A 20,000-nucleotide genomic window follows, 5' to 3' on the forward strand; every position below is an offset into this window, starting at 1 on the left:
ACACACACACACACACACACAACCAGAGATAATAACACACACACACAACCAGAGATAATAACACACACACACACACCATCGGTGCTGATCTGAGTCCCGGGACCACAATGGAAATAAGCCCTAGGGCTTTATTGTGTTATCCTGACTTTGTTTTGTTTCTTTTTAATGTATGGTGATACATTAAAAAGCCGTTAGGGCATAACATATCGCCAATGCCGGCGATATGTTATGCCCTAAATTTTATGATTAACTAACTGTATTTTTGTATGTATATTTTTGAAATGCATTTTCTGTAAAGCTGCTTTGAGCGCTATACAAATAAACTTGAATTGAATTGAATGGTGCAAAGATGTATCGTATTTTAAACAAAAAGGGTCAAATAAAATCAATCAATCAATCAGCAGGAGAAACACACACACACACACACAACCAGAGATAATAACACACACACACACCATCGGTGCTGATCTGAGAACAGAACAGCCGTTAGCAGGAGAAACACATACACACTCTCACACACACACACACACAACCAGAGATAAAATGAACAATTATCGTCCAATAAGCATCCTTCCAGCTGCGTCAAAAGTGATCGAGAAACTGTGGCGGAGCAACTTACTACCACTGTGACTCACGAGCTCTCTTAAACCCAATGCAGTTGGGCACGTGTGGATCAGGGCACGTGTGGATCAGGGCATGTGTGGATCAGGGCATGTGTGGATCAGGGCATGTGTGGATCAGGGCATGTGTGGATCAGGGCATGTGTGGATCAGGGCACGTGTGGATCAGGGCACGTGTGGATCAGGGCATGTGTGGATCAGGGCATGTGTGGATCAGGGCATGTGTGGATCAGGGCACGTGTGGATCAGGGCACGTGTGGATCAGGGCATGTGTGGATCAGGGCATGTGTGGATCAGGGCACGTGTGGATCAGGGCACGTGTGGATCAGGGCACGTGTGGATCAGGGCATGTGTGGATCAGGGCAAGTGTGGATCAGGGCACGTGTGGATCAGGGCACGTGTGGATCAGGGCATGTGTGGATCAGGGCACGTGTGTGGATCAGGGCATGTGTGGATCAGGGCATGTGTGGATCAGGGCACGTGTGGATCAGGGCACGTGTGGATCAGGGCATGTGTGGATCAGGGCAAGTGTGGATCAGGGCACGTGTGGATCAGGGCACGTGTGGATCAGGGCATGTGTGGATCAGGGCACGTGTGTGGATCAGGGCATGTGTGGATCAGGGCATGTGTGGATCAGGGCACGTGTGGATCAGGGCACGTGTGGATCAGGGCACGTGTGGATCAGGGCATGTGTGGATCAGGGCACGTGTGGATCAGGGCACGTGTGGATCAGGGCATGTGTGGATCAGGGCATGTGTGGATCAGGGCATGTGTGGATCAGGGCATGTGTGGATCAGGGCACGTGTGGATCAGGGCATGTGTGGATCAGGGCACGTGTGGATCAGGGCATGAGTGGATCAGGGCACGTGTGGATCAGGGCACGTGTGTGGATCAGGGCATGTGTGGATCAGGGCATGTGTGGATCAGGGCACGTGTGGATCAGGGCATGTGTGGATCAGGGCATGAGTGGATCAGGGCACGTGTGGATCAGGGCACGTGTGTGGATCAGGGCATGTGTGGATCAGGGCATGTGTGGATCAGGGCACGTGTGGATCAGGGCATGTGTGGATCAGGGCATGTGTGGATCAGGGCACGTGTGGATCAGGGCACGTGTGGATCAGGGCATGTGTGGATCAGGGCATGTGTGGATCAGGGCATGTGTGGATCAGGGCACGTGTGGATCAGGGCATGTGTGGATCAGGGCATGTGTGTGGATCAGGGCATGTGTGGATCAGGGCACGTGTGGATCAGGGCACGTGTGGATCAGGGCATGTGTGGATCAGGGCATGTGTGGATCAGGGCATGAGTGGATCAGGGCACGTGTGGATCAGGGCACGTGTGTGGATCAGGGCATGTGTGGATCAGGGCATGTGTGGATCAGGGCATGTGTGGATCAGGGCATGTGTGGATCAGGGCACGTGTGGATCAGGGCATGTGTGGATCAGGGCATGTGTGGATCAGGGCACGTGTGGATCAGGGCACGTGTGGATCAGGGCATGTGTGGATCAGGGCATGAGTGGATCAGGGCATGTGTGGATCAGGGCACGTGTGGATCAGGGCATGTGTGGATCAGGGCACGTGTGGATCAGGGCATGAGTGGATCAGGGCACGTGTGGATCAGGGCACGTGTGGATCAGGGCACGTGTGGATCAGGGCATGTGTGGATCAGGGCATGTGTGGATCAGGGCACGTGTGGATCAGGGCATGTGTGGATCAGGGCATGTGTGGATCAGGGCATGTGTGGATCAGGGCACGTGTGGATCAGGGCACGTGTGGATCAGGGCATGTGTGGATCAGGGCATGTGTGGATCAGGGCATGAGTGGATCAGGGCACGTGTGGATCAGGGCACGTGTGTGGATCAGGGCACGTGTGGATCAGGGCATGTGTGTGGATCAGGGCACGTGTGGATCAGGGCATGTGTGTGGATCAGGGCACGTGTGGATCAGGGCATGTGTGTGGATCAGGGCATGTGTGGATCAGGGCACGTGTGGATCAGGGCACGTGTGGATCAGGGCATGTGTGGATCAGGGCATGAGTGGATCAGGGCATGTGTGGATCAGGGCACGTGTGGATCAGGGCATGTGTGGATCAGGGCACGTGTGGATCAGGGCATGAGTGGATCAGGGCACGTGTGGATCAGGGCACGTGTGGATCAGGGCATGTGTGGATCAGGGCATGTGTGTGGATCAGGGCACGTGTGGATCAGGGCATGTGTGTGGATCAGGGAACGTGTGGATCAGGGCATGTGTGTGGATCAGGGCACGTGTGGATCAGGGCATGTGTGGATCAGGGCACGTGTGGATCAGGGCATGAGTGGATCAGGGCACGTGTGGATCAGGGCACGTGTGGATCAGGGCATGTGTGGATCAGGGCATGTGTGGATCAGGGCACGTGTGTGGATCAGGGCATGTGTGGATCAGGGCATGTGTGGATCAGGGCATGTGTGGATCAGGGCATGTGTGGATCAGGGCACGTGTGGATCAGGGCACGTGTGGATCAGGGCATGTGTGGATCAGGGCATGTGTGGATCAGGGCACGTGTGGATCAGGGCACGTGTGGATCAGGGCATGTGTGGATCAGGGCACGTGTGGATCAGGGCATGTGTGGATCAGGGCACGTGTGGATAAGGGCATGTGTGGATCAGGGCATGTGTGGATCAGGGCACGTGTGGATCAGGGCACGTGTGGATCAGGGCACGTGTGGATCAGGGCACGTGTGGATCAGGGCACGTGTGGATCAGGGCATGAGTGGATCAGGGCACGTGTGGATCAGGGCACGTGTGGATCAGGGCATGTGTGGATCAGGGCATGTGTGGATCAGGGCATGTGTGGATCAGGGCACGTGTGTGGATCAGGGCACGTGTGGATCAGGGCACGTGTGGATCAGGGCATGTGTGGATCAGGGCACGTGTGGATCAGGGCATGTGTGGATCAGGGCACGTGTGTGGATCAGGGCACGTGTGGATCAGGGCACGTGTGGATCAGGGCATGTGTGGATCAGGGCACGTGTGGATCAGGGCACGTGTGGATCAGGGCACGTGTGGATCAGGGCACGAGTGGATCAGGGCACGTGTGGATCAGGGCACGTGTGGATCAGGGCACGTGTGGATCAGGGCACGTGTGGATCAGGGCACGTGTGGATCAGGGCACGTGTGGATCAGGGCATGAGTGGATCAGGGCACGTGTGGATCAGGGCACGTGTGGATCAGGGCATGTGTGGATCAGGGCACGTGTGGATCAGGGCACGTGTGGATCAGGGCACGTGTGGATCAGGGCACGTGTGGATCAGGGCATGTGTGGATCAGGGCACGTGTGGATCAGGGCATGTGTGGATCAGGGCATGTGTGGATCAGGGCACGTGTGGATCAGGGCACGTGTGGATCAGGGCATGTGTGGATCAGGGCATGTGTGGATCAGGGCACGTGTGGATCAGGGCACGTGTGGATCAGGGCATGTGTGGATCAGGGCATGAGTGGATCAGGGCACGTGTGGATCAGGGCACGTGTGGATCAGGGCACGTGTGTGGATCAGGGCATGTGTGGATCAGGGCACGTGTGGATCAGGGCACGTGTGGATCAGGGCACGTGTGGATCAGGGCATGTGTGGATCAGGGCATGTGTGGATCAGGGCATGTGTGGATCAGGGCATGTGTGGATCAGGGAACGTGTGGATCAGGGCACGTGTGGATCAGGGCACGTGTGGATCAGGGCATGAGTGGATCAGGGCATGTGTGGATCAGGGCATGTGTGGATCAGGGCATGTGTGGATCAGGGCACGTGTGGATCAGGGCACGTGTGGATCAGGGAACGTGTGGATCAGGGCATGTGTGGATCAGGGCACGTGTGGATCAGGGCACGTGTGGATCAGGGCATGTGTGGATCAGGGCATGTGTGGATCAGGGCACGTGTGGATCAGGGCACGTGTGGATCAGGGCACGTGTGGATCAGGGAACGTGTGGATCAGGGCATGTGTGGATCAGGGCACGTGTGGATCAGGGCACGTGTGGATCAGGGCACGTGTGGATCAGGGCACGTGTGGATCAGGGAACGTGTGGATCAGGGCACGTGTGGATCAGGGCATGTGTGGATCAGGGCACGTGTGGATCAGGGCATGTGTGGATCAGGGCACGTGTGGATCAGGGCATGTGTGGATCAGGGCATGTGTGGATCAGGGCACGTGTGGATCAGGGCACGTGTGGATCAGGGCATGAGTGGATCAGGGCATGTGTGGATCAGGGCACGTGTGGATCAGGGCATGAGTGGATCAGGGCATGTGTGGATCAGGGCACGTGTGGATCAGGGCACGTGTGGATCAGGGCACGTGTGGATCAGGGCATGAGTGGATCAGGGCATGTGTGGATCAGGGCACGTGTGGATCAGGGCACGTGTGGATCAGGGCATGTGTGGATCAGGGCATGTGTGGATCAGGGCACGTGTGGATCAGGGCATGTGTGGATCAGGGCATGTGTGGATCAGGGCATGTGTGGATCAGGGCACGTGTGGATCAGGGCACGTGTGGATCAGGGCACGTGTGGATCAGGGCACGTGTGGATCAGGGAACGTGTGGATCAGGGCACGTGTGGATCAGGGCATGTGTGGATCAGGGCACGTGTGGATCAGGGCATGTGTGGATCAGGGCACGTGTGGATCAGGGCATGTGTGGATCAGGGCATGTGTGGATCAGGGCATGAGTGGATCAGGGCATGAGTGGATCAGGGCATGAGTGGATCAGGGCATGTGTGGATCAGGGCACGTGTGGATCAGGGCATGAGTGGATCAGGGCATGTGTGGATCAGGGCACGTGTGGATCAGGGCACGTGTGGATCAGGGCACGTGTGGATCAGGGCATGAGTGGATCAGGGCATGTGTGGATCAGGGCACGTGTGGATCAGGGCACGTGTGGATCAGGGCATGTGTGGATCAGGGCATGTGTGGATCAGGGCATGAGTGGATCAGGGCATGTGTGGATCAGGGCACGTGTGGATCAGGGCATGAGTGGATCAGGGCATGTGTGGATCAGGGCACGTGTGGATCAGGGCATGTGTGGATCAGGGCACGTGTGGATCAGGGCACGTGTGGATCAGGGCATGTGTGGATCAGGGCATGTGTGGATCAGGGCATGTGTGGATCAGGGCATGAGTGGATCAGGGCATGTGTGGATCAGGGCACGTGTGGATCAGGGCACGTGTGGATCAGGGCACGTGTGGATCAGGGCATGTGTGGATCAGGGCATGTGTGGATCAGGGCACGTGTGTGGATCAGGGCATGTGTGGATCAGGGCATGTGTGGATCAGGGCATGTGTGGATCAGGTCATGTGTGGATCAGGGCATGTGTGGATCAGGTCATGTGTGGATCAGGGCATGTGTGGATCAGGTCATGTGTGGATCAGGGCATGTGTGGATCAGGGCATGTGTGGATCAGGGCATGTGTGGATCAGGTCATGTGTGGATCAGGTCATGTGTGGATCAGGTCATGTGTGGATCAGGGCATGTGTGGATCAGGTCATGTGTGGATCAGGGCATGTGTGGATCAGGTCATGTGTGGATCAGGGCATGTGTGGATCAGGGCATGTGTGGATCAGGGCACGTGTGGATCAGGGCATGTGTGGATCAGGGCATGTGTGGATCAGGGCATGTGTGGATCAGGTCATGTGTGGATCAGGGCATGTGTGGATCAGGGCAGGAGTGGATCAGGGCACGTGTGGATCAGGGCACGTGTGGATCAGGGCATGAGTGGATCAGGGCATGTGTGGATCAGGGCATGTGTGGATCAGGGCACGTGTGGATCAGGGCATGTGTGGATCAGGGCACGTGTGGATCAGGGCATGTGTGGATCAGGGCATGTGTGGATCAGGGCATGTGTGGATCAGGGCATGTGTGGATCAGGGCACGTGTGGATCAGGGCATGTGTGGATCAGGGCACGTGTGGATCAGGGCATGAGTGGATCAGGGCACGTGTGGATCAGGGCACGTGTGGATCAGGGCATGTGTGGATCAGGGCATGTGTGGATCAGGGCACGTGTGGATCAGGGCACGTGTGGATCAGGGCACGTGTGTGGATCAGGGCACGTGTGGATCAGGGCATGTGTGGATCAGGGCACGTGTGTGGATCAGGGCATGTGTGGATCAGGGCACGTGTGGATCAGGGCATGTGTGGATCAGGGCATGTGTGGATCAGGGCATGTGTGGATCAGGGCACGTGTGGATCAGGGCATGTGTGGATCAGGGCATGTGTGGATCAGGGCATGAGTGGATCAGGGCATGTGTGGATCAGGGCACGTGTGGATCAGGGCATGAGTGGATCAGGGCATGTGTGGATCAGGGCATGAGTGGATCAGGGCATGTGTGGATCAGGGCACGTGTGGATCAGGGCATGTGTGGATCAGGGCATGTGTGGATCAGGGCATGAGTGGATCAGGGCACGTGTGTGGATCAGGGCATGTGTGGATCAGGGCACGTGTGGATCAGGGCACGTGTGGATTAGCAGCCATATCACCCTGTAGCCCAAGACTGGTTTCCCACTGAAGCTAAGCGGGGCTGAGCCTGGTTAGTACTTGGATGGGAGACCTCCTGAGAAAACCAGGTTGCTGCTGGAAGAGGTGTTAGTGTGGCCAGCAGGGGGCGCTCACCCTGTGGTCTGTGTGGGTCCTAACGCCCCAGTGTAGTGACGGGGACACTATACTGACAAAGAGCGCCGTCCTTCGGATGTGACGTTAAACCGAGGTCCTGCCTCTCTGTGGTCATTAAAAATCCCAGGATGTCTATCGAAAGAGTAGGGGTGTAACCCCGGCATCCTGGCCAAATTTGCCCAGTGGCCTCTGTCCATCATGGCCTCCTAATCATCCTCCTATATATACTAATTGGCTTCATCACTGTCTCCTCTCCACCAGTAAGCTGGTGTGTGGTGGGCGTTCTGGCGCAATATGGCTGCCGTCGCATCATCCAGGTGGATGCTGCACATTGGTGGTGGTTGAGGAGATTCCCCCCTTCTATGTAAAGCGCTTTGAGTGTCCAGAAAAGCGCTATATAAATGTAATGAATAATAATAATAATAATAATAATAATAATAATGTGTGGATCAGGGCACGTGTGGATCAGGAGTGGTGGGAGCAGTCTTCATCAGTGTGTACGAGTGAATAATATCCAATCTGCGTTTAGAGCTACTTCGATGGGAGTGCCTCAAGGGTCTATTTTGGGACCCTTGCTTCTTAGCATCTATATGAATGACCTACCCAGAGTGTGTTCTGGCGCTGGTGTAATCATGTACGCTGATGATACGGTGATCTTCACTTTGGGGAAAACGAGCTGGAGGTTGCTGACAAATTATCAAAAGAGATGCAGAAAGTTGCAGACGTCCTGCCCGACCTTAAACGTTGATAAAACAGTCTCAATGTTTTTTTCAAATAAACGTAAAATACAACAAACTCAAGAAATTCAAGTAAATGGACAAAAAATTAAAAATGTAAATGAAACAAAATATTTAGGTTTAGTACTTGACTCAAACCTTGGTTTTAAAAGTCACATAAAAAAACTCAGTAATAAATTAAAATGTAATTTGATGAACTATAAACATAAGAAATTCTGAAATAACTACGGAAGCCTCAAACACATTCCTTAATACTATGATTGTGTCACATCTTTAGTATTGCATGTCTAGTTGGTCTCAGGCGTGTAAAACATCGCTAACGTTTCTTGAATCATTATACAAAAGGGCTATAAAAGTTCACGATAAAAAGTCTCGCTACTACCATCATCGTAAAGTACTGAGTAAATATAACATTTTGAGTTTTGAAAACCTTATTAAATATAATCAAATTTCTTCTCTATTTAAAATGATTAATAACATCGCTGCTCCTCCTTTAAGAAAATTTGTGACACTAAATTCGGAGAGAAAGTCTAGAAGCACACGGTCGCCAGTCAGAGGAGTGCAGCGGTCCAGGATGCAGAGCCACATATGGTCAACAACCGTCCTCTTATAAAGCAGTGCGCCTGTGGGACACTCTTCCACACGCACCAACTACAGCATATTCACACGCCTGACCAGACAGTGGTTATTAACAAAGCAAACCTGTACGCACTGAATGACTGTGAATGAATGAGTTATAGATTCCTGTAGTAGAGAGTGTTTATATGATGTGAGTGAAGGGATGCTTCTGTGTATTATGATTCTGAACATATTTTTTAATCTTTGTAAGTATATCATCGACCGGTCCAGGGACTGCAGGCGGAAATTAGCATTTTTTGCTAAAACCTGGCACATGTCATCCCTTCTTTCTTAGATTAATGGTTTTTGTGCATTGTCCCTGATCAAAAAAAAAAAAAATAACACACACACACCATCAGTGCTGATCTGAGAACAGAACAACCGTTATCAGGAGAAACACACAACCAGAGATAATAACACACACACCATCAGACTCCAGTCACGCTCCACTGGGTTCTTCTGCGTGTATTATGTGTGTCACTCGAGGAGGATGAGGGGGTGAGTCTGCGTGAGTCAGAGTGAGTCTGAGTGAGTCAGAGTGAGTCTGAGTGAGTCTGCAAGAGTCAGAGTAAGTCTGTGTGAGTCAGAGTGAGTCTGAGTGAGTTTGCAAGAGTTTGAGTGAGTCTGCGTGAGTCAGAGTGAGTCTGCAAGAGTCAGAGTGAGTCTGCAAGAGTCAGAGTAAGTCTGCGTGAGTCAGAGTGACTCTGAGTGAGTCTGCAAGAGTCAGAGTAAGTCTGTGTGAGTCAGAGTGAGTCTGAGTGAGTCTGCAAGAGTTTGAGTGAGTCTGCAAGAGTCTGAGTGAGTCTGCAAGAGTCAGAGTAAGTCTGCGTGAGTCAGAGTGACTCTGAGTGAGTCTGCAAGAGTCAGAGTAAGTCTGTGTGAGTCAGAGTGAGTCTGAGGGAGTTTGCAAGAGTTTGAGTGAGTCTGCGTGAGTCAGAGTGAGTCTGCAAGAGTCAGAGTAAGTCTGCGTGAGTCAGAGTGAGTCTGAGTGAGTCTGCAAGAGTCAGAGTAAGTCTGCGTGAGTCAGAGTGAGTCTGAGTGAGTCTGCAAGAGTCAGAGTAAGTCTGCGTGAGTCAGAGTGAGTCTGCAAGAGTCTGAGTGAGTCTGAGTGAGTCTGCAAGAGTCTGAGTGAGTCTGCAAGAGTCTGAGTGAGTCTGCAAGAGTCTGAGTGAGTCTGCAAGAGTCTGAGTGAGTCTGCAAGAGTCTGCGTGAGTCTGCAAGAGTATGAGTGTGCAAGTCTGAGTGAGTCTGCAAGAGTCTGCGTGAGTCTGCAAGAGTCAGAGTGAGTGTGCAAGTCTGAGTGAGTCTGCAAGAGTCTGAGTGAGTCTGCAAGAGTCAGAGTGAGTCTGCAAGAGTCTGAGTGAGTCTGCAAGAGTCTGAGTGAGTCTGCAAGAGTCTGAGTGAGTCTGCAAGAGTCTGAGTGAGTCTGCAAGAGTCTGAGTGCTTGTGTGAGCGCCACCTACTGACGTCGAAGGCGTACAGCACGTTACACGCGCCCTCTGTGTCGTTCCTGCCACCCCAGATGAAGATGGTCTCGTCCAGCAGGACAGCGGTGTGTCCGTAGCGCATATAGGGAACCTCCCGAGTGTGTTCTCGTCCTCCGGTGCGCACCGGTGGCAGCTTCGTCCAGCGCAGAGACACTGCCGACACACACACACACACATGAGACGCTTGCAGACACACATCAGACACACACACACACGAGACGCTCAAAGACACACACACACACACACACACACACACGAGACGCTCGCAGACACACACACACACGAGACGCTCGCATACACACACACGAGACGCTCGTAGACACAGACACACACACACACACACACACACACACACACACACACACGAGACGCTCGCAGACACACACACACGAGACACTCACACACATCAAACACACACAAATACACGAGACGCTCGCAGACACAGACATACACACACACGAGACGCTCGCAGACACACACACACACACACACGAGACGCTCACACACACCCACATCAGACACACACACAGGAGACACTCACACACACACACACACATCAGACACACACACACACGAGACGCTCGTAGACACGGACACACACGAGACGCTCGCAGACACACACACACACACACACACACACACGAGACGCTCACACACACACATCAGACACACACACACGAGACGCTCACACACACACATCAGACACACACACAGACGAGACGCTCGTAGACACAGACACACACGAGACGCTCACACACACACATCAGACACACACACACGAGACACTCACACACATCAGACACACACACAGACACGAGACGCTCGTAGACACAGACACACACGAGACGCTCACACACACACATCAGACACACACACACGAGACACTCACACACATCAGACACACACACAGACACGAGACGCTCGCAGACACACACACACGAGACGCTGCAGTAGCAATGTTTTGTTTTGCTTTTTATATTAAATAAACTTTCTTTTGATTAGCAGATTTAGGTTTTGTGTCCTTTATGTTGCATCCCTAGAGTTTGCAAGAGTTTGAGTGAGTCAGAGTGAGTCTGAGTGAGTCTGCAAGAGTCAGAGTAAGTCTGCGTGAGTCAGAGTGAGTCAGAGTGAGTCTGAGTGAGTCTGCAAGAGTCAGAGTAAGTCTGCGTGAGTCTGAGTGAGTCTGAGTGAGTCTGCAAGAGTCAGAGTAAGTCTGCGTGAGTCTGAGTGAGTCTGCAAGAGTCTGAGTGAGTCTGCAAGAGTCTGAGTGAGTCTACAAGAGTCTGAGTGAGTCTGCAAGAGTCTGCAAGAGTCTGAGTGAGTCTGCAAGAGTCTGCAAGAGTCTGAGTGAGTCTGCAAGAGTCTGAGTGAGTCTGCAAGAGTCTGAGTGAGTCTGCAAGAGTCTGAGTGAGTCTGCAAGAGTCTGAGTGAGTCTGCAAGAGTCTGAGTGAGTCTGAGTGAGTCTGAGTGAGTCTGCAAGAATCTGAGTGAGTCTGCAAGAGTCTGAGTGAGTCTGCAAGAGTCTGACACACACAAGACACTCACACACATCAGACACACACACACACGAGACGCTCGCAGACACACACACACGAGACGCTCACACACACACATCAGACACACACACACGAGACGCTGCAGTAGCAGTGTTTTGTTTTGCTTTTTATATTAAATAAACTTTCTTTTGATTAGCAGATTTAGGTTTTGTGTCCTTTATGTTGCATCCCTAGAGCCAGGGTTGTAACACTCAGCTATAATATAATGCATGTAATGTCATGAGTTCAGACACGAGACTTTCATCTGAATTTGAATATCGTGTTGAGCTGATTTGCATATGATTGGCAGGTTTGTCCCTCACCGGTGTTGAAGACGTGCACGTCGATCTGCCTGAGCGTGTCGTAGTCTTCCCCCGAGCAGTACCCGCCGAACGAGTACACCTTGTGCCCGACCGCCACCGCCGCGTGGTTGACCCGCCGCGGGCCGCCCTCCAGGTGCACCGCCCAGCGTAACATCCCACGCCTAGACCTCCATCAGCACCATCAGCAGCCGCATCACTGCTCCGTCAGACCAGCGGCCAATCAGAGGACAGCTGGGGGGACACAGAGAGAGAGATTTTATAACACTTTATTAAAGGGATAGTTCACCCAAAAATGAAAATTAGCCCATGATTTAATCACCCTCAAGCCATCCTCGGTGTATATGACATTCTTCTTTCAGACCAATACAATCAGAGTTAGCCTATATTAAAAAATGTCCTGGCTCTTCCATCCATCCGTCATAAAAGTGCATCTATTCATCATAACAGTGCATCTATCCATCATAAAAGTGCATCTATTTATCATAAAAGTGCATCTCTCCATTTGGGTGAACTATCCCTTTAAATAATTTAAAGACAATATACACTTGACTTTACTCAAGACATTTAGCAAGAGTGTATTCACCGTATCTAACAAAGCACAACATTTCTTTATAATTCCATGCATTTTCAAATTACTCTATATTCTTCATACTAGTTTTATAAAATAAAAAATCTAATTTAATTCTTACTTTTATTTTATTTTATTTACTTTATTAAACCCCCAGGGGAAAATTTATACAATTTTAATTGAACTCTTACAAAACTTGTACTACATCCCGACCAATTTCACCTTCTATGTTTCTCTTCAGCAAACTTTGGTGAAATGTCCATGTTTGGAAAAATGTCAATTACTTCTGGTACAGATCGCCCACTGCCAAATTCCATAATTACAAGCTTGTCTTCATCAGTCAGAGTTTTCTAAACATTGTCCAAAACCGATCCACCACTCTGTGTGACCGGAGTCCCAGACACTGTGCCATTCACGTTATTAAAATCATTTCCAACAGTAGTTGTCTTGAGGTGATCAGTTTTGCTGTTTCTAGTTTCATCATCCCAGGCATTGTTTGTCCATCACATCCAGTCTTGCAGCTTTAACTGAAGGTTCTTCAAGAAGCCGATGCAGAGATGAGGCACAGTCCTACAGTTGCTACTACTGACCCTGCTCTCAGAACACTACGGTATATAAGGGAAGGCCTTCTATGTCTCCGCTTCACAGTTAATCCAAAACAGATTTTTCTTTAACCGCAAGCCTCCTACTTCTGCCAAAATAAACTGTATTCCTGCTCTCCATACATTACTGTGACCATACAACATTTTTTAAATAAACTGTAATCTAAATGCTTTAGATGCAGAAGCCCTTGCCCAGCATCTTCCCTGGTTAGGAATAACACACACGTGGCACCCAGTGCATCTTCTTATTCCAACAGAAGTCCACCATAAAGCCTGGACTCAGACCGAAGACCCGCCGCGGCTCACGCACTGCCACAGAGTTGCGGACACCTCTAGTCTTCTATATGACATGTGTGGCAATAGCCACTTCCATGTTTTAAGTTTTCCTTCAGCCATCTCTATAACACCATCACAATTTTTCCTCATAGTTTGATCATCACCCAAACATCTGCTGTACACTTGAAAACATTGCCGTTTTATCCTCCAAAACTACTCAAAACAATTCTTAAAATGCAAATCTTGCAACAAAGCACTATTAAAAATCCAATGCGCACTCTTTACTTTCAAACACTTCATGAACACTTCATGAACACGCTTGCGGTCACCATGGGATGGTCAGACACACACAGGACTAATACATGTTTAACAATTTGTACTTGATGTTTAAAACAATAATACGTATCCAGTCTCGCCATTGAAACTCCACTTTCCCTTGTTTGCCCAAGTGTGTACTTCAGTGTTACTGTTCAGCTTTCTCCACACATTTACCAGATCATTAGTTTCAATAAAACTCTAAAATTAACTATATATAACTATACAAATTTTGCATTAACTTTTAAAAGTGTTCCCTGCACAGCGTCTCCCGCCTCCCGAGACTGGCTGACCCGTGCAGAGACTCACACCAGCACTGGTCCGGCTCCCGAGACTGGCCGACCCGTGCAGAGACTAACACCAGCACTGGTCCGGCTCCTGGGACTGGCCGACCCGTGCAGAGACTCACACCAGCACTGGTCCGGCTCCTGGGACTGGCCGACCCGTGCAGAGACTCACACCAGCACTGGTCCGGCTCCTGGGACTGGCCGACCCGTGCAGAGACTCACACCAGCACTGGTCCGGCTCCTGGGACTGGCCGACCCGTGCAGAGACTCACACCAGCACTGGTCCGGCTCCTCCTAGGACTGGCCGACCCGTGCAGAGACTCACACCAGCACTGGTCCGGCTCCTGGGACTGGCCGACCCGTGCAGAGACTCACACCAGCACTGGTCCGGCTCCTCCTAGGACTGGCCGACCCGTGCAGAGACTCACACCAGCACTGGTCCGGCTCCTGGGACTGGCCGACCCGTGCAGAGACTCACACCAGCACTGGTCCGGCTCCTGGGACTGGCTGACCCGTGCAGAGACTCACACCAGCACTGGTCCGGCTCCTGGGACTGGCTGACCCGTGCAGAGACTCACACCAGCACTGGTCCGGCTCCTGGGACTGGCCGACCCGTGCAGAGACTCACACCAGCACTGGTCCGGCTCCTGGGACTGGCTGACCCGTGCAGAGACTCACACCAGCACTGGTCCGGCTCCTGGGACTGGCCGACCCGTGCAGAGACTCACACCAGCACTGGTCCGGCTCCTGGGACCGGCCGACCCGTGCAGAGACTCACACCAGCACTGGTCCGCCTCCCGAGACTGGCCGACCCGTGCAGAGACTCACACCAGCACTGGTCCGGCTCCTGGGACTGGCCGACCCGTGCAGAGACTCACACCAGCACTGGTCCGGCTCCTGGGACTGGCCGACCCGTGCAGAGACTCACACCAGCACTGGTCCGGCTCCTGGGACTGGCCGACCCGTGCAGAGACTCACACCAGCACTGGTCCGGCTCCTCCTAGGACTGGCCGACCCGTGCAGAGACTCACACCAGCACTGGTCCGGCTCCTGGGACTGGCCGACCCGTGCAGAGACTCACACCAGCACTGGTCCGGCTCCTCCTAGGACTGGCCGACCCGTGCAGAGACTCACACCAGCACTGGTCCGGCTCCTGGGACTGGCCGACCCGTGCAGAGACTCACACCAGCACTGGTCCGGCTCCTGGGACTGGCTGACCCGTGCAGAGACTCACACCAGCACTGGTCCGGCTCCTGGGACTGGCTGACCCGTGCAGAGACTCACACCAGCACTGGTCCGGCTCCTGGGACTGGCCGACCCGTGCAGAGACTCACACCAGCACTGGTCCGGCTCCTGGGACTGGCTGACCCGTGCAGAGACTCACACCAGCACTGGTCCGGCTCCTGGGACTGGCCGACCCGTGCAGAGACTCACACCAGCACTGGTCCGGCTCCTGGGACCGGCCGACCCGTGCAGAGACTCACACCAGCACTGGTCCGCCTCCCGAGACTGGCCGACCCGTGCAGAGACTCACACCAGCACTGGTCCGGCTCCTGGGACTGGCCGACCCGTGCAGAGACTCACACCAGCACTGGTCCGGCTCCTGGGACTGGCCGACCCGTGCAGAGACTCACACCAGCACTGGTCCGGCTCCCGAGACTGGCCGACCCGTGCAGAGACTCACACCAGCACTGGTCCGGCTCCTGGGACTGGCCGACCCGTGCAGAGACTCACACCAGCACTGGTCCGGCTCCTGGGACTGGCCGACCCGTGCAGAGACTCACACCAGCACTGGTCCGGCTCCTGGGACTGGTCGACCCGTGCAGAGACTCACACCAGCACTGGTCCGGCTCCTGGGACTGGCTGACCCGTGCAGAGACTCACACCAGCACTGGTCCGGCTCCTGGGACTGGCCGACCCGTGCAGAGACTCACACCAGCACTGGTCCGGCTCCTGGGACTGGCTGACCCGTGCAGAGACTCACACCAGCACTGGTCCGGCTCCTGGGACTGGCTGACCCGTGCAGAGACTCACACCAGCACTGGTCCGGCTCCTGGGACTGGCTGACCCGTGCAGAGACTCACACCAGCACTGGTCCGGCTCCTGGGACTGGCTGACCCGTGCAGAGACTCACACCAGCACTGGTCCGGCTCCTGGGACTGGCCGACCCGTGCAGAGACTCACACCAGCACTGGTCCGGCTCCTGGGACTGGCTGACCCGTGCAGAGACTCACACCAGCACTGGTCCGGCTCCTGGGACTGGCTGACCCGTGCAGAGACTCACACCAGCACTGGTCCGGCTCCTGGGACTGGCCGACCCGTGCAGAGACTCACACCAGCACTGGTCCGGCTCCTGGGACTGGCTGACCCGTGCAGAGACTCACACCAGCACTGGTCCGGCTCCTGGGACTGGCCGACCCGTGCAGAGACTCACACCAGCACTGGTCCGGCTCCTGGGACTGGCCGACCCGTGCAGAGACTCACACCAGCACTGGTCCGGCTCCCGAGACTGGCCGACCCGTGCAGAGACTAACACCAGCACTGGTCCGGCTCCTGGGACTGGCCGACCCGTGCAGAGACTCACACCAGCACTGGTCCGGCTCCTGGGACTGGCCGACCCGTGCAGAGACTCACACCAGCACTGGCCCCTCTCTCTCCCTCTCTCTCTCTCTCTCTCTTCCCACTGGCTCTCATTCAGAGACACTATAGTGTGTGAGGACTTCAGAAGAGCTGACCACAGCAGCACCAGTACAGGAGTCACCAGTACAGGAGTCACCAGTACAGCAGCACCAGTACAGCAGCACCAGTACAGCAGCACCAGTACAGGAGTCACCAGTACAGCAGCACCAGTACAGGAGTCACCAGTACAGCAGCACCAGTACAGGAGTCACCAGTACAGCAGCACCAGTACAGCAGCACCAGTACAGGAGTCACCAGTACAGCAGCACCAGTACAGGAGTCACCAGTACAGCAGCACCAGTACAGCAGCACCAGTACAGCAGCACCAGTACAGCAGCACCAGTACAGGAGTCACCAGTACAGCAGCACCAGTACAGCAGCACCAGTACAGCAGCACCAGTACAGCAGCACCAGTACAGCAGCACCAGTACAGCAGCACCAGTACAGGAGTCACCAGTACAGGAGTCACCAGTATAGGAGTCACCAGTACAGGAGTCACCAGTACAGCAGCACCAGTACAGCAGCACCAGTACAGCAGCACCAGTACAGCAGCACCAGTACAGCAGCACCAGTACAGGAGTCACCAGTACAGCAGCACCAGTACAGGAGTCACCAGTACAGCAGCACCAGTACAGCAGCACCAGTACAGCAGCACCAGTACAGCAGCACCAGTACAGCAGCACCAGTACAGCAGCACCAGTACAGGAGTCACCAGTACAGGAGTCACCAGTACAGGAGTCACCAGTACAGGAGTCACCAGTACAGGAGTCACCAGTACAGCAGCACCAGTACAGCAGCACCAGTACAGCAGCACCAGTACAGCAGCACCAGTACAGGAGTCACCAGTACAGGAGTCACCAGTACAGGAGTCACCAGTACAGGAGTCACCAGTACAGGAGTCACCAGTACAGCAGCACCAGTACAGCAGCACCAGTACAGCAGCACCAGTACAGCAGCACCAGTACAGGAGTCACCAGTACAGCAGCACCAGTACAGCAGCACCAGTACAGCAGCACCAGTATCGAACGTTACCTGTAGATTTAATAGTTTTTCAACCCACAAATTAATGTTTCTTTCCTTCCTCGACCACCAGCAGGTTCTAACCTACCAGAAAAAATCCCTTATTCAGCTTAAGCAGAGTCTCGGACCTCTATCGATCTGTCCCGGGTAACGTTACGTTAAAAACAGAACTGACTGCAATGTAGCAGGACGGCTTTTGAAGGCAGAAGTCGCGCTGATCTCATTGATATCGTTCAAAAATCTGTGTGAGAGCTTGTGTCGGCTGTACATATCGTCATGTTTAGCGGCGACTGTCCCTGTGCTGTGTGTCCACTGCTTCTGTCGAGCAGACACTCTCAGCGTTAAAGCCAATTAAAACTTATGCCAGAAATACGACGGGACAGACTGGACTTTCAGCACATTAGCCTCGATGGCGATAGAAAAGGTTGTTGGGACTGAAAAGCACAGACAACCTGTACAACCAAGTAATTGAAGAATTTTTGAGGAAAGAAATTAGGATGGATTTTGTATCAAAAATAATCAGTAGTTTTGGAGAGTTTTAATAATGCATTTTTGCCCCCGTTTTTGTCCGTGCTGAATAAGATTTTCTTCCTATTCTTTCTTGTAAATTTATGATCGAAACATTAATAGGCCTACTATTGTACCCATTGAAGGATAAGACACGGGAGGATCTTATAATCGGAACGCAAGGACCACTGAACACTAAGCCGAACTCACTCGCTCGTTTCTCTACCCGGCCTTTCCCGAACTCACCGCATTAACCCTATAACTGCCGGTGCAAAATAAAAACAGGAATTTCACATAGAGAGTATGTGCGTGCGCTGCTACACTATTAACAGTTATTAATTCAGGTTGGACATCACTGAAGGCCTAGTGTGAAATGCACGGCCCGCCACTGTTACACTCCCTCCTCGGCTCTTCCATCTCGCCTCTATCGTGTCACCGTCCTGTGCCTTAGGCCCGATCTCACGTCTCCTTCCTCACCCTCGTGCTGTGGTCTTCATCAGTGTCTGCACTGGACTCGTGTGTCCGGCCGGCTCTGCTCCTTCAGCCTGAAGAACATTTACTTTATTTACATCACTTTGGGGAGCATCGTCTCGCTCTGGACAAAACCGAACTTGATCCTCCTCATCATCATCCGCACGTGACACACGGTCAAACACACACTACACTGTAGCCCTTCTGAGAACACCCATCCAGAGGATGACCTCTTACCTTTAAATGACAGATTATTAATAGAAACACAGATCATCATTCAACTCTACTGTGTATAGGCTAACAATGATATTTAATTTCCTGAAGGTCTGACTGATTAAAACAGCATCATTTCAGAAAAACAACAGATTTAAAGTGCACGAGATCACAGTCATGGCTATCATATGTCTGATTTTGTGTATGTACAGAAATGTATTTTTGCTGGCACATCAGAGTTAATGTTAGTAAAGCACATTCCACCCGTGCCTGTGTTCCTCCGGGAGTTCATCAGAGGCATCGCTCAGCAAAACTGATGTTAATTTGATCAAATAATTCAACATGGAGTTCATCAGCTGTGAATGCAGAGCTAGCACGATTAGCACTGTCAAGCCAACTTCTCCACACACACAGCTCAAGCGATCTCATCTAAATATTCCTTTCGCCGAAACCGCATTTCTATTTTGGCATAAAATCGGAAGATGACATTCAGATGAAAGATAATAATTAATCTGTGCGGTATCAAGGGTCATTATTAGCATCTCCGGCTAACCGGGCTACATCCAGCTAAAGCCCCTCAGAAGCCCAACCCGACAGACGAAGACACGGAAATATGCGGAATATGGACAGCGAGGAACATGTTCAATATCTATATGTGTGATTAAAGGATTTACATATGAATGTGGTGTTGATAAAAGCTGATTTTGTTGAGCAGAATTTCTCCTCTTACCTTCTGTGTGTGCTAATGTTCAAAATAATGACATGAACGAGCTCTGGCGCCCTCTGCCGACACACACACACACACACACACTCTCTCTCTCTCTCTCTCTCTCTCTCTCTCACACACACACACACACACACACACACTCTCTCTCTCTCTCTCTCTCTCTCTCACACACACACACACTCTCTCTCTCTCTCTCTCTCTCTCTCACTCACACACACTCTCTCTCTCTCTCTCTCTTTCTCTCTCTCTCTCTCTCTCTCACACACACACACACACACACACTCTCAATTCAATTCAATTCAAAATTGCTTTATTGGCATGACTGTACACAATACAATATTGCCAAAGCTTGTAATACATATAATAATTATAAACACATCAAAATAA

General features: G+C 52.6%; 1 protein-coding gene across 4 annotated transcripts in view; it reads right to left on the minus strand.

Annotated features, from left to right (window-relative positions):
• klhdc3 (kelch domain containing 3) overlaps positions 1–19,779 on the minus strand; it is a 58,604-nt gene extending 38,825 nt beyond the window's left edge. Inside the window, exons 1-4 of one of the 4 annotated variants that reach the window (XM_079634874.1) lie at positions 19,617–19,761; positions 18,680–18,747; positions 11,949–12,179; positions 10,067–10,243 (exon numbers count right to left, since the gene is read on the minus strand). In XM_079634874.1, coding sequence (XP_079491000.1) covers positions 10,067–10,243; positions 11,949–12,102 — 331 coding nt within the window. In that variant the 5' untranslated portion in view covers positions 12,103–12,179; positions 18,680–18,747; positions 19,617–19,761. Of the gene's footprint in view, positions 1–10,066; positions 10,244–11,948; positions 12,180–18,679; positions 18,911–19,560 lie in introns of all 4 variants that reach the window. The other 3 variants (XM_079634872.1, XM_079634871.1, XM_079634873.1) reach the window with 3 other exon arrangements.
• Between the last annotated feature and the right edge of the window lie 221 nt (positions 19,780–20,000).

This window comes from Phoxinus phoxinus (genome assembly GCF_949152265.1).
Source record: "Phoxinus phoxinus genome assembly, chromosome: 14".
Lineage (NCBI taxonomy): Eukaryota > Metazoa > Chordata > Actinopteri > Cypriniformes > Leuciscidae > Phoxinus > Phoxinus phoxinus.